The sequence below is a fragment of the Kwoniella shandongensis genome, chromosome 13 (assembly GCF_008629635.2).
Source record: "Kwoniella shandongensis chromosome 13, complete sequence".
In the NCBI taxonomy this organism is placed as follows: domain Eukaryota; kingdom Fungi; phylum Basidiomycota; class Tremellomycetes; order Tremellales; family Cryptococcaceae; genus Kwoniella; species Kwoniella shandongensis.
In genome coordinates, this window is record NC_089299.1 from 290,945 (window position 1) to 304,361 (window position 13,417).

The 13,417-nt window shown below is 49.7% G+C and overlaps 5 protein-coding genes across 5 annotated transcripts; 3 read left to right on the plus strand and 2 right to left on the minus strand.

Annotated features, from left to right (window-relative positions):
- Positions 1-347: 347 nt before the first annotated feature.
- Positions 348-3,496, minus strand: CI109_106810 (uncharacterized protein; the record flags this gene model as incomplete). Its single annotated transcript, XM_065967915.1, has 19 exons — positions 348-515; positions 613-856; positions 941-988; positions 1,048-1,057; positions 1,113-1,148; positions 1,200-1,215; positions 1,272-1,319; positions 1,378-1,403; positions 1,456-1,470; positions 1,531-1,608; positions 1,674-1,735; positions 1,797-1,939; positions 2,021-2,077; positions 2,141-2,512; positions 2,586-2,921; positions 2,983-3,043; positions 3,108-3,261; positions 3,332-3,354; positions 3,429-3,496. 19 exons carry the CDS (start codon positions 3,494-3,496, stop codon positions 348-350), a joined length of 1,965 nt encoding a protein of 654 aa, XP_065823987.1.
- Positions 3,497-3,956: 460 nt separating this feature from the next.
- CI109_106811 (uncharacterized protein) lies at positions 3,957-5,130 on the plus strand (the record flags this gene model as incomplete). The annotated part of the gene is made up of 3 exons (XM_032002123.2): positions 3,957-4,169; positions 4,303-4,400; positions 4,533-5,130. The coding sequence occupies 3 exons, from the start codon at positions 3,957-3,959 to the stop codon at positions 5,128-5,130; spliced, it is 909 nt and encodes a 302-aa protein (XP_031863680.2).
- Positions 5,131-5,598: 468 nt separating this feature from the next.
- Positions 5,599-8,343, plus strand: CI109_106812 (uncharacterized protein; the record flags this gene model as incomplete). Its single annotated transcript, XM_032002122.1, has 9 exons — positions 5,599-5,694; positions 5,791-6,630; positions 6,758-6,938; positions 6,992-7,296; positions 7,371-7,694; positions 7,753-7,888; positions 7,960-7,998; positions 8,090-8,196; positions 8,266-8,343. 9 exons carry the CDS (start codon positions 5,599-5,601, stop codon positions 8,341-8,343), a joined length of 2,106 nt encoding a protein of 701 aa, XP_031863679.1.
- Positions 8,344-8,509: 166 nt separating this feature from the next.
- CI109_106813 (aspartate-tRNA ligase) lies at positions 8,510-11,805 on the minus strand (the record flags this gene model as incomplete). Its single annotated transcript, XM_065967916.1, has 13 exons — positions 8,510-8,694; positions 8,835-8,919; positions 9,122-9,411; positions 9,496-9,556; positions 9,630-9,785; positions 9,853-10,005; positions 10,068-10,106; positions 10,186-10,628; positions 10,691-10,811; positions 10,879-10,971; positions 11,134-11,308; positions 11,426-11,519; positions 11,589-11,805. The coding sequence occupies 13 exons, from the start codon at positions 11,803-11,805 to the stop codon at positions 8,510-8,512; spliced, it is 2,112 nt and encodes a 703-aa protein (XP_065823988.1).
- Positions 11,806-12,106: 301 nt separating this feature from the next.
- Positions 12,107-13,407, plus strand: CI109_106814 (uncharacterized protein; the record flags this gene model as incomplete). Its single annotated transcript, XM_032002120.1, has 4 exons — positions 12,107-12,409; positions 12,542-12,949; positions 13,031-13,082; positions 13,184-13,407. 4 exons carry the CDS (start codon positions 12,107-12,109, stop codon positions 13,405-13,407), a joined length of 987 nt encoding a protein of 328 aa, XP_031863677.1.
- Between the last annotated feature and the right edge of the window lie 10 nt (positions 13,408-13,417).

A 13,417-nucleotide genomic window follows, 5' to 3' on the forward strand; every position in this document is an offset into this window, starting at 1 on the left:
AACTCTATAAGACTAAACAAAGCGTCGTACTCTTTTATCGTCGGTATCGTTGTTGGATTGATCCTCCTTATCTCCCCAGCGTAAGCAGAATCGATGAGGTCGTTCGTTCGTTGTTTTGATCGTTGGTCGGAACGAGTTGAGTGTAAAGGGAAGAACGGTCGAGTTGATGTGAGTGAGTGAGTGAATGAGTCCAAGTCCTGAACGTGATCAACAGGGTCTAAATCTAAGGAAATCGCCACGTGACACCGCTCGACGGTCAAATGCGAAGAGTGGCCAAATATAGGTGCTACATACGTTATGCATCGTATAAGACAGCCGACGTCGTGCATAGATCTTCCGCCGATTCCCTACACACTCCTACATTCCCTCTCTAACCATGTCAACGCTCTCTCATCTCCCGTCTCTTTCACCAACGGCGTGAGCTTCTCCAGCACCTCAGCATGATATGCGTTCAACCAGTCTTTCTCGGGCTGAGTGAGAAGATTCAGTTCTACCAGACTGGTTTGGATGGGACACTACACGCATTGTATGGTAATATGTCAGCTTGATGCCCATTGTTGATGGCGAATCGCTCAAATGCGTCCTCTCCTATGGTCAATCACATTCACTCACCATAGTGACCTGTTCCAGGCCCAACCACCCTTTGCCACCAAAGTTCTCCCTGGTCTCCGCTCGACCGATAATGTCAATACCCTCAATTCTGATACCCCATTTACCATCTTCATAGTACCCCGGCTCATTAGACATCACCATACCTTCTTGCAAGGGTACTTCGTTGTACGCCGGTCTTTGGCCGACACCGTGAGGGCCTTCGTGCACATTTAGGTACGAGCCAACGCCGTGGGATGTGGAATGGCTATGGGACGTAATACCATCAGCAGAAGCGCGGTTTGCCACAGTGTTCAACAAAACGGCTTGGCGAACAGTCGAAGGGACATACCGATAGTCTAGACCGTCTGACCAAAGTGCTCTTCTAGCGAGAATATCTCTGTATGCAGAAATTAGCCCGTTGATCATCGTGTCGAACCTGTCCAACATTAAACATACAACACGTAACCTGGAGTGATAGCATGTCAGCTTATATCTTAGGACTCAGTGATAACTCAGCTCACCAGTAGTGCCCTGAGGGAAAATGACCGTATCCAGAGCTAGAAAAGTTGTCAGTGACCTTGGACTACGGTGTCTTAGCTGAAACATACCGATATGCCCTTGCAACTATTATGGCCAATGTCAACGACGCACATATCGTAACTTAGATTTGGCTGACTCACCACTCGGGTAAAGGCTCTTCTTTGGTTTTCTGTGGGCGTTCCGAAATGCTGTTTTGAGGGATTAGCTTATCCTATATTACACTGTACCGAAAGGCTCCACACTCACCAAAGTCCTGGTCACATCCGTTGTTCCTGTCACCGACATGAGCTCGTGTGTGAACCCCAAACAGTCAGCTTGACTTACCATCAAGATATTGAGCTGTACAATTATGTCCACGTCAGCAGTCAATCTTACGACATCACGCTTCATTGCACTTGCCACCAGAATCACACAAATACATCTGCTCCTTCTCAATTACGGCACTGCCCTCTTCTGGTGGTTTATAATGAATGATCGCTAAACAGTGACAAAAACACATCAGCTACGTTCCCCTTATTTATGTATTTAGACATGTGACACACCAGCGTTTGGTCCAGTTGAAGAGATAGTGGTGAAAGACAGCCCTTTGAACCACTTGTTTTCTCTGCAAATCCGCCTGATCAGCACAGAAGCGAGTCATCTTCCAGCAGACATCGCTAGCTCACTTTCTATACCCCTCCAAGATCTCTGCAGCATCAAATTCGTTCCACCTCTCACCCTTGTTGACGACATCTTCCAGCCATGCAAAGTATCGCACAAGCGCGACTCCATCTCTGATATGACTTTGTCGGAACCCTTCGATCTCGGTCTAGAGAGCACGGTGAGGTCCTACGTCAGATTCCATACCCTCGTCGACAAGACGAAAAACCAAGCTGGTCTCATCACTTACGGCGTTCTTTTTCGCTTTGAACTCCTCCACCATAGATCTTCTCACTTCGACGAAATCCTGGTATACCACCGTCAGCGATGCCTTCGAGACTTCAACGATTCCAGTGAGACAGAAGCTTACCTCCCCCACGGCCTTCGCCACAGCCCAACTGGATTTGGTATCGATCAAAACCTGATCCGTCTTCTTCACCTTTTCCTCCTTTTCCTTCTCCTGCTCGTCTTTCTTCACCCCCTGATCACCATCCTGTTCCAGCTTAGCTCGCTTCGGTTCCCCTCTTTCCATCTCGACGTCAACTCCGTTTGGGTTTGATGGCTGACTTCGTTCCACCTTCAATTGTTTCTGCCAGTTCTCCAAGGCACCCCATATCTTCTGATAGTCGAGGACTGCAACACCGTTTGACTGAAGGTATTTTCGGACTGTGTTGTCAAGTGAGGCTGGGTTTGCGAAGAGTGTGCAATCCTCTCGAGTGAGGATAGCGTAGGCGAAGAAGACCTGCATCGTATCGCAATCAACGACCAGTCAGTCTAAGGGTGGTGTGCATGTTGTTGGTGCCACCACTACTTACAGGGTTGTAAGGTATATCACTGCCTCTCAGGTTGAACAACCAAGCAATCTCATCCAAGCTCGCAACCACCAAACCCGGGCTTCCAATCCTCCTCAACTTATCTCTCAATCTACCCAACTTCTGACCGACCGTCTCGCCGGTGAATTCATCGCCTAGGTGGAAGATCGGGTTAGCGGGTCGAGAAGGACGATCGGGCGGTGTCCAGATTTGGTCAATGAGATTCGTGTCGATTGCAACGAGGTTCGAGGGGGATTGTAGAGTGGATCGAAGGGTCGTCGTTTCAGAGTATGGGATCAATGTTGGGTCGATACCTATTCGTGAGGATGGTGGGAGGTCCTAATGTCGTCGAAGTATAGTTTCTTTCAGCACACATTCTGTATTCCGTAAGTTTACTTACCGACTTGAGCCACTGGCCCCATGTAGGTGTCTCAGGCAGACCAGTCTTCATCAACGACCACCTAAGACCACCATCAGCAACAGCTCGCATAACTTGGCACAATGTCAAAGTAAGATTCCACCTACCCCTGCTCAAGCTGTTTTTGCGCTTGTAACCAATATCTCCCGTCTGTCCAACATCTCGCCTCGGTCTGAGTGATCACTGCGCACCCCGCGGACCCTGTGAAGCCCGTAATGAATGCTCGACGAGAATCGCAAGGCGCAAGGTACTCCGATGCGTCTACGAGGTGGTACCAATATAGCACATCAAATCAACAAGTGTAGTGAGGTGTGGGATGAAGGAAACTCACGAGCGTCTTCAGATGGCACAACGCTGTGAGCGGGAAGCAAAAATATCAGTCTTGTTACCGCATGATATACAGCAAACAGAGGGGCGACTCGACATACTACGCATCGATGTTCTGCTCCTTCATCAACTCCCTCAGCTTTGCCAGATTACTATTTATTTCTGACATGGTGAATATCGTGCGGCAGTGGGATCGAAGCGGGATGAAGGAAGGGCGAAACTCGATATTACCAGTATATTGCCTAAATAGAAGCGTCGACCGAGGTGACTTTGTAGTGAGTCTAAGGAGAGGAACAAGCAGGGAAGAGGAGATCATGCAAGTTATCTTGACAGAGAGAGAGAGAAGAGGATGGGACTTGATATGGTTGATGGTCAATGTTGCATGTTGCATGTGGTCACAAGGTAGAGTGAGCAGTTGCTACACATTCGGGGCCGATATTTCCGGCGGAACACAGGAACAGCGAAGACGGAATCAAATTCAAGTTGGGACGTCCATCTCCACTGTGTCCGTCCGTCATCGGTCTATGTCCATCGTTGATCATCATCACGGTCACAAAAAGTGAATCATTTCGCTTCTGTCACATACAGTCATACACAGACAGAATAGATAATAGAAGGAAGCAGAGACGATGCTCTCACGTACTACCCACCTCTTCCCCTTGATAGGGACGAGTTCCCCCATCGCTGGTCCCTCCACCTTTCGATCATCTCCCTTGCTCAAGAGAGGGTTTACCACTACCATCAAACGATGTGCTAGGACACATGGAGGATTGAGTCACTACGAGGCGTTGAGATTACCAAGGAATGCGACAAAGCAGCAGGTCAAAGCGAGGTTTTACGAGGTGAGTGAGGACTCAGAACCTGGAGGGATCCCATAGACCATGTACACGATGAGTTGTGAGAGACAAATGTCGCGATATGATGGGTGATCTCTCAAGCGGTGAATAGTAAAGCTGATGCTCATCGTTGTGATAGCTTTCGAAACAATATCATCCTGATGCGAAAGGTGGAGATACTGCTAAATTCCACGAGATCAATGATGCCTACGCGACGTTAGGGGACGATTCTAAGCGGTGCGTGGTGGTGTCCCCATCACACTCTGTCTGAGTTCCATCTGGCCTGTCTCAACTCATACCACATGTCCACAACAATAATGATACCGTCATACGAGATCGTAAACTGACCCATGTTGTTTGTCATTGCAGACGGCAATACGACCTATCCACTGCTCCAGCTTCACAAGCATCCCGACCACCTTTCTCGACCTCTCACTCCTCTTTCCGACCCAACGATCCATATCTCCATCGTCATACACAGGGTCCTCATCGAGCATGGCACACACATTCCAAACCTGGTCCATCACATGCTCACCCTGGCGCAGGTGCTGGAGCTGGAGCTAGTGCTGGTCCACGTACCGAATCGTATACGCCATTCGGACGACGAACACCCCCTAATTATTCATATTCGTACGAATATAATTATACACATAATCCGAATGTGAGGACGACCGATAGATCGGGCTGGGGAAAGAGGGCGAAAGCTCAACCAGAGGAAGAACAGCAAGCGACCGGAGGTGGGGTGTGGAGGTTTATCGTGACGGTCGGATTGATATTTTTCGTGATTAGTCTGGGTGGAGGGTTGACCGCGAACACGGAGAGCGAGGAGCCTTATTTGGTGCGGAAAGAGGAGGATGGTGAAGAGGACAAGTCAGGGCCGGATAGACTCGGAGAGCGTAAGGGAGGAAATCGACCGGGAAACCCTAAGCAACATGGACGTGATAGGAATGTGGAGTTCGTCGGCTAGTGGAGAAGGGCTTGCCTGAAGGCTGAACGGGTCGATGCAGCAGTCTTGAGGAGGTGGCATGTGTGGAGCATGGTGAATCGGGAGAGGTGGTAGAGGTTTCGTTAGCTATTCGCTACTGTTGTACAACCAAAGATATACATAGATCACATATCATTTTCCCGTATCGAGCCCAATTCCATCGCACTGCCATCATCAGTATGCTTTGCTAGCTCCCAGGATCATTCGTGCACAATATGGTCGGCTGCTTCATGTACAGATAATGTAATGCAAGCTATTCTTATGCTTCTACCTATTAGCGGGATCAAATCTTTCGGTTAACAATCCCCCGCCCTTACCCGGCAATCAACTTCGCATCATGTAATCCAAATCCACCTCGGTCTCAATCCAACATCATCATTATCTCTCTGACTTCGATTCGCGATCACACTCACACTATCAACTAGCGAAAATATCGATCACATACACACGATGCAGTCTTTACTCGGCGGAGCAGATTGCTCGACCTCTTCAAATCCTCTCAAGCAGGTATTGCAGAGAGAAGGAGTGGATAACAGTCTTTTCAAGGTGAGCTTGTCGCCGCTATCCCACCCTCCATACTGTCCAACATGGGTTGCACGACAGTGGGTGTTTGGACGTTGAGGCTCACAGCAATGTATGTAGGATCGACTGGCATCTGTCCCAGGACCGAGCTCTCAATCAGGCTTTCGACCTTCCTTCCCCCATCATGCATCGGCACCAGCCGCTGCTCCAGCACTACATGCCAATCCTACTCCACACCCATTCAATCTTTCACACCTGTCCGCGGCTCTATCGCAGACGAACGGACCAGCTTTGGCTCATCATCCGGATCAATTCGATGCACAATGGGATCGGGCTCGAGTGAATGGTCATGTTGCTCTTCCATCAAGAGCGGGACCGATGTTCGCCCCGCCAGGCCAAGCTCAAGGGAGTGGATCGCAGCAGCAACAGCAGTGGCGACCTGTCCAAGAACGGAGTGCGTGGTCTAATGATTTTCAATCGATGGATATCAATGGGAAAGGCAAAGCCCGTGCCCACACCCCTGAGACTTCGATGTCAACATACCAACATCAGCAACAGCAACCTGCTTCGATGATGGGGATGTCTTCCTTCCGATCACAAATGCCTTATCAACCGTCTTTCACACCGATGTACAATCCCTCTCCCTACGGAGGGGCAGAGGTGCATGGCCAAAGTCAACTTCCTCCGTCGACTTCGGCAGCAATGACAATGGACGAATCGAAGATGGAAGAACTGTTCGCTCGTGCTGAAGAAGATTGGATGAAAGCTGAAGCCCAAGAAGCTGGACAGAATGGCAAGACCAAGGAGGAAGAGGCGGTAGTAGAGAAACAGGCGGAGCAGGAAGAGGAACAAGAAGTGGTCAGAGAAGCGAAGGGGGATTTCGATGCGGTTTGGGAGAGTTTGAGACCTGAAGCAGAGAGGTTGGGGAAATTGGCAGAATGGGAAAAGGATTTCTCCCAGGTGAGTTGCCCAACTTTCGTTCTGCCCTTTCCAATGGGGTCCAGAAGATTCTGTTGCTACCATCTATCGGACCTGTCCGGTCCAGTGATCACGCGACATGCTGACGTTCTGCATCCTCACGACGCAGTTCACCAATGACGAGGACGATCTTTTCGAAACGTTGAACGAGAGTTTAAATCGACCTGATGTCGGTCAGATGCCATTAGAAGATCAGCTCGATTTCGGGCAATTCGGCCTTGGGAACGGGATTTCAGACGATCTTTTCAGAACCGATGATGGGGTACCCAGTCTGAAACGGTACGAGTACGGTAAGTTATCATCTTTCTAGCTAAGATGGCTCTCCTGACCGGATTTGATGCAGCGTCACCCACTGCACATGACAATCTTGCGCCTGCAGCTTTATGGGCAGAGGCCAATCACATCCTCTCGTCTGGCGGACCGTTATCCACCGCTGCAACAATGCTCGAATCGTTCATACGACGCGCAACGTCAGAAGATCGAGAACAGCTCGGGGTGTCCAGGACGGAGGCTTGGTCTCTATTGGGACGAGTCCATGCGATGGACGAGAAAGAGGAAAAGGCTCTAGCGGCGTTCGACGAAGGACGAAAAGTCTTGGAAGAAGAGGGTGTGAGAGGGAAGGAGGCAATCGCGGGAGAAATGTTAACGGTGAGATAGACTCAGCTGCTACTTGCTATCCAGCCCGAGAGAACATAGCTGAATATCTCATCCGTTCCTTGTAGAACCTCGCTATATCATATGTTAACGAGTCTCTCGATCTTGCGGCCCTCACCACGCTCCACCAGTTCCTTCGTCTCCTTCATCCAGCCCATGCGGGTCCCGCACCATCCCAATCCTCACTGGCAATGGACGAGAACACATCTCCATGGTCATTACATCAAAATATGACAAACTCGTTCCTTGCTCTTGCGAGAGAACAGTACCAAGGGCAAAAGGGGACAGTCGACCCGGACGTCCAGGTTGGGCTGGGGACGTTGTATTACATGATGGGGGAGTATGGACAAGCGAGAGATTGTTGGGTCGCGGCTTTGGGCGAAAGACCAGATGTGAGTGCAGCGCATGCGTTTCGACCAGCGATCGACGTAGCTGATGTACGACGGATAGGACTATTTGCTGTGGAACAGACTAGGGGCTACATTGGCGAATGGTGGAAGTTCCGAAGAAGCGGTTGATGCGTATCGAAGAGCATTGGAGCTCAAACCGACATTCACAAGGGCCATCTTCAATCTTGGTGTGGCATGTACGTGGTTCCTCTTGACTCGTCTCTACCTTAGCTTTACGAGACTTGGCTTACGCATCTCCATCCATTAGGTCTCAATATTGGTGTTCACAAGGAAGCCGCAGAACATTGTGAGTTTAGGATGCTCCAGTCACTGATACTCCATCGTGGTCGGCGTGAAATGGGGTTCACTGACACCGTCGCTCCATTTGTACGTTACAGTCCTCGCAGCATTGTCGCTCCACCCTTCACAGCGCGATTCGAGCGATGCTCAGATATACGATAGCGGGACATTATGGTCCACACTCAGGCGTTCTTTGGTGGCGATGGTAAGTCAGCTGAGCGACATGGTCTGCAGTAGATGTAGTTGGATCTACAGCTAACCATATTCGCTGCAGGACATGCCAGATCTCGCGGACAAAGCCAAGCCCGGGACGGATCTCAATGTCTTCCGTCAAGCAGGGTTCGAGTTTTAGTGCGCGTTATTGCCATGACGAAATGTGTTCGTTGTGCATAGAGCAAAACACACACATACCGATGGTAGCAATATGCATATGATGATGAAACGTGAATGTGATCATCCCCCAATCTCTCTACATGATCTGTCTAGATTCACTCCCCATTATACCACTCTCGTCTTTTCTACTCAGTGTTCGTTTCTTTCGCGTCCTTTTTTAAACTTGTCAAAGCGTACTCTTTCAAGACCTCATCAGACGAGATTGAAGGTGATTTGAATACTGGATCAATACCCTTTCCACTCTTTGGGAAAGCGATCACGTCCCGAATAGACTTTGCCCCGCATAAAATGGCGATTAGTCGATCGAATCCTGCGTGGCGTAAGAGACATCAGTTTCCGGTCTTTGTATGTAACCGATCAAGTCCACGAAATGAGTAACGAAGCTAATGGTTCACTTTGTACGATGTGAAGTGGGGATGGGGGGAAGGTTGAAATGGAGACTGAGCTCACCTAGTGCAAGTCCGCCGTGAGGTGGTGCACCGCATCGCAGCGCTTTGAGAAGATGGTCGAAGCGAGATATCTCTTGTTCGTCGAGCTGTGCGTGGAATGAAGGTCATCAGTCATCCGACTCGACAATTGGGGATACTCCATTGTCCCTCCCTATCGGTTAAGTCCTGTCGATACAAAGCACAGACAGCACAACGTGCGCACCGCGGGAGAGGACCTATACTCGCACAAACCTCCACCTGACTGCTCGACGGGGTCTCGCTACTCTCGGATCGCCTCGCGTTACTCACCTGCAACACCTCCCTCATTACCCATTCTTGCAGTTCCACATCATGTATCCTCACACTCCCACCTCCAACTTCCTGACCGTCCAGTACCAAATCATAATGTTGTCCCCTGACACCCTCCACTTTACCCTCTGTGAGATCTTTCAGATCTTCCCACATTGGCGCTGTGAATGGATGGTGGGTCGAGGAATATCGACCGTGGGCCAAGAATGATTTGTCCTCGTCTGCTAGGGTGAATAAGGGGAATTGGGTGATCCATAGGAAATGAGGTGTGGTAGGGAGCGTCATAAGGCCTGTAGCACGAGCGAGCGAAGCAAGGAGTCAATTGGATCAGCTTTTGCTATGCAAATATGTTACTGAGGGAGAACTGCACTGACCCTTCGCAACGAGCGATTCCATGAGTTGTACTCTCAATCTACCAAGATGTGTCCATCCGCCCTGTGCGCAAACACGACCCATCAGTCCTACTTCTTATGATTGTAAAATCCTCGTCCGCACGACCCTCACTCACCTCAGCAATCTTCTTTCTCCTTGATAACCAGATCACATCTCCTGGCTTCACGCCACCAGGTATAGACTTGTCGAGTTGCAATCCCAAAGGCTTGGTCAAAACACTATCGTTTGGCCATGAGTGGGTATTTGATTCGTTAATCTTGACGTAATCAATCTGAATACAAAATGCAACCGTCAGGAATGTCCTCGGTCATGAGACTAAACGTGTTGGAGAGACTCACGAAAGCGTTGTTTCCCGCAAAAGAGGCGATATCTAATCCCTTGGCCTGTTCCGCGGGGGTGATCATGAACTCTACAGTGGACGGACTTTGGTCGAGCAAGATCTTGTCGAGGTCGGCATCTGATAGTGTGGGGTAATATCCAATTGGGAGGGTCTGAGAGGGGTTTGCATTAGCTTTGTCCCGATTTGGCAGAGCGGGATGTCGGCTGTACTCACATACATCTCAAACCTGGTATCTGGCTTGTCGGAGCCGTACTGCAACAGAGTGTGCAGTTAGCACCGAGACCCATTGTAGTTTCTTGTTTGTCATGGTGGAAAGCCCGCTCGTACTCACCACATCCATGGCCACATCATATGGCATCACCCTAAACCAACCTTCCAACTCTTCCCCTTTGACCTCTTTCCAAATCTTCTTCACCATCCCCTCCACCACCTCTCTAACCTGTCTACCTCCAATCGCCCAAGTCGATCTCATCCCCTCCTCACCCTGCGCTGACGGAGCAGAACCTTCCACAAAGGCCATCTCGAGATCTACCTGTGTGAATTCAGGTTGACGATCTTTCCTTCCGTCTTCGTCTCTGAAACATCTGGCAAGTTGGAAATATTTCGGCATAGCGCCAGAAGCGATGAGTAGTTGTTTTGGTTGTTGGGGAGATTGAGGGAGAGCGTAGAATGTAGGTTCGCCAGTGGCATTGGGAGATCGGGTAGGAACGAGGAATTCACGTGCTCCTTCAGGTGACGAGTTTAGTAAGATGGGAGTTTCGACTTCCGTGAAGCCTGCAATCCAAAGGAAGCATGTTAGCGGATGAGATACCTCCCTGAGAAGAATTGATACCCACCTTGGTCGTGAAGGTAGCATCGGATGATATGGGCCACTTTGGAACGCAACTTCAAATTGTCGGCGAGATCTTGTCGTCGTAAATCCAGATATCGATGTTGGGCTCGCAGATCCTCGTTGGCCTGCACGCGCACGGTATCAGCTAAGCCAATGGACTTTCAAATGCCCAGATTGCGACAGAGGACTCACCACTTCTGGTCTGTTTGGGTAGAAAGGCAAGACCGCATCTGCAGGGTTGAGCAGAGTCACTTTCTCAACTTCCAGCTCGATCTCATCTACCGCCTGAGCAACACATAACAGTCAGCGTCAGCGAACGAATTCTTCTCGACGCGCACGTCAAGTCACCCCGACCGATATCGTTGATATCCCGCTTCTTCTCTATGTCTTTTCGACACTCCAGGTCCTTACACCTAGCTGAACACGCCGGGCGCACGAGCCACTCACCTCACTACCACTCTTCGCTTTCTGCTTTCGCGCTCTCACCGTCCCTTCAACCTGGACCACGCTCTCCAGTGGATACTTCATGAGTTCATCCGAGCTTCCTTTTACTCGCGAGACCAGCTGAACGGAGGACGAAGACGATCGAAGGGTGAAGAAGTGGAGGGACTCGGATGCTCGTCTAGCAGAGGATCAGCTTCGAGTCTCGATTGTATCACAAACAAGATAGCGGTATACTATGTACGCCAGGATGGGCAGAAGAGATGTAGATGTATCTGAGGGATATAGTGTGGCTCACCGTTGAGAGAATAGCCATCCTCCAATTACCACCTTCTTCCCTTCTAACTTTGTTGACAACTCTGCAATATCATGTGTGATACTAGCTCGTGGTCCTGTATCGAAATGCAGCTTGTCAATCCACGTCCCGACTACTTCGTCATGTCAAGAACTTTTAAACTCGCCATAATGAGCTCTGAGTCCACCTTCTTTCTCCTTGTACGGCGTGATCGGTCGTGGTCCTTCCAAAGTAGAGTTGGACCTTCTTTGTTGTTGTTGTTGGAGTTGGCGATAGATACCTGTTGAAACGAGAACACTGGATCTAGGCAAACTTTGCGGGATACATCGCGGACATGTCGATCGTATACTCGCCAAAGCGCGAGGTATTCTAGAGGTCGACATTGGGCTGCGTCTATGTATTCGAGAAGAAGAGATATCAAGAGTAGGAATGATATTTGTCCAACTTTTTTCGGTTACTGGTTGTGGTTTTGTCGGAAGGTTTCGAAACACCTCCACCTTTGACTTGACAGTTGACTTTGTTTCGTTCGTTCGATCTGATCTGTCTCGAGCAAGATCTCACTTTTGCTCAAGTTAACTACTTTGCACGAACATTTACGAGCTCAATAGTAGAACCGGTATCTACTTGTCAGTGTCCAGCACAGAGCCTATACCACACCTCATCAACTTACCCCGACATCTCGCCATGTCGCTCCGGCCACAACTCCTCTCGTCAGCACTCACCCATCTCCCCGTCCACTCGTTCACCCGACCTTCCCTTGTTCGCGCGCTGCGTGATGTCAAGCCCGATATCTCAGACCCCGAAGCTGTCATCGACACGCTCTTCGGTCCTGGCAGTGTGGGCCCTACAAAAGCTCTAGTAGAGAGATGGGAAGAGGAAGGAAGGGGGGTGATGCAGTCGGGTGAAGGAAGAGAGGGGGATGGGCTGGAAGTTGTTCTGAGAAAGAGATTGGAATATAGTTCGCAGGTTGGTGAACATCTCGTAGAGGTGAGTCTGAACTCGGAAAGTTGTACAACATTACATTCCATCGGTGCGATACATTGTCGTATTGATCGGTATTGGTTACTAAATTACTCGCTGCTGCTGCTGCTAACTATTACCACTCTGATTCGTCTTTAGGCCTACGCAAACCTCGCTACTCCATCTACCTCCCATTCAATCCCATTACCACTCAACGTCCTTCTCTTCCCATCCCTTCCTATCCTCCGCGCACTCCTGAATACGGGTATCAAAACCCCTCCCCTATACTCCCCTCCCTCCACTTTGGAAGGAACCCCTTCTCCTTCACAATCATCATCAACGTCGTCACAAAACCCAAAAGTGGATGCATCATCGATCCTCTCTTACTTGAATGAAAAAGTCCAAAGTACCGACTCCACACGTCTCCCACTCCCACTTATAAATCCTCTAGGACCATTCGCGTATGCTTGGAGAATAGCAGATCACGCTTTGTTCATCACACAGGGGAAGGGGAGGAAAGTAGGCGAAGTGAAAAAAGGTTATTGGAATGAACCGGTTGGTGCCGGGGTGAGTTGATTCTGCTACTGCGATCACGGTGCAATATATGTAGATTAGATGGTGATACTGATTGCTTGGACGTAAACTCAGCCTGAATGGTATGGTCAACGATTGGGTTTAGCATTGGCCTATCTATCTGCAGGTGAGTCGGATCGTCTCTTCGTTCACGATACATTGATGCTATAAATGTATGAACGAATGAATGTTGTAGATCACGCTGACGATATTGGTGCTTCTTCGCAGAATCACGCCTACTTCAACCATACCCCGCTCACCCCTCTACATCCACACCGACCACCAACCCCCACCTCCCCGCAGCACTATCATCTCTCAGCAAGAATCTCGCTCGGTATCAATCGTTCAACAAATCCGTCGCGAACACAGAACACAACCTCGGCGAAACGATGGGATTCCTCGATTTCGTCGGAAGAAGCTGGCGAGGGATTATACGAAGTCGATATTGGTAAACAACGCTAT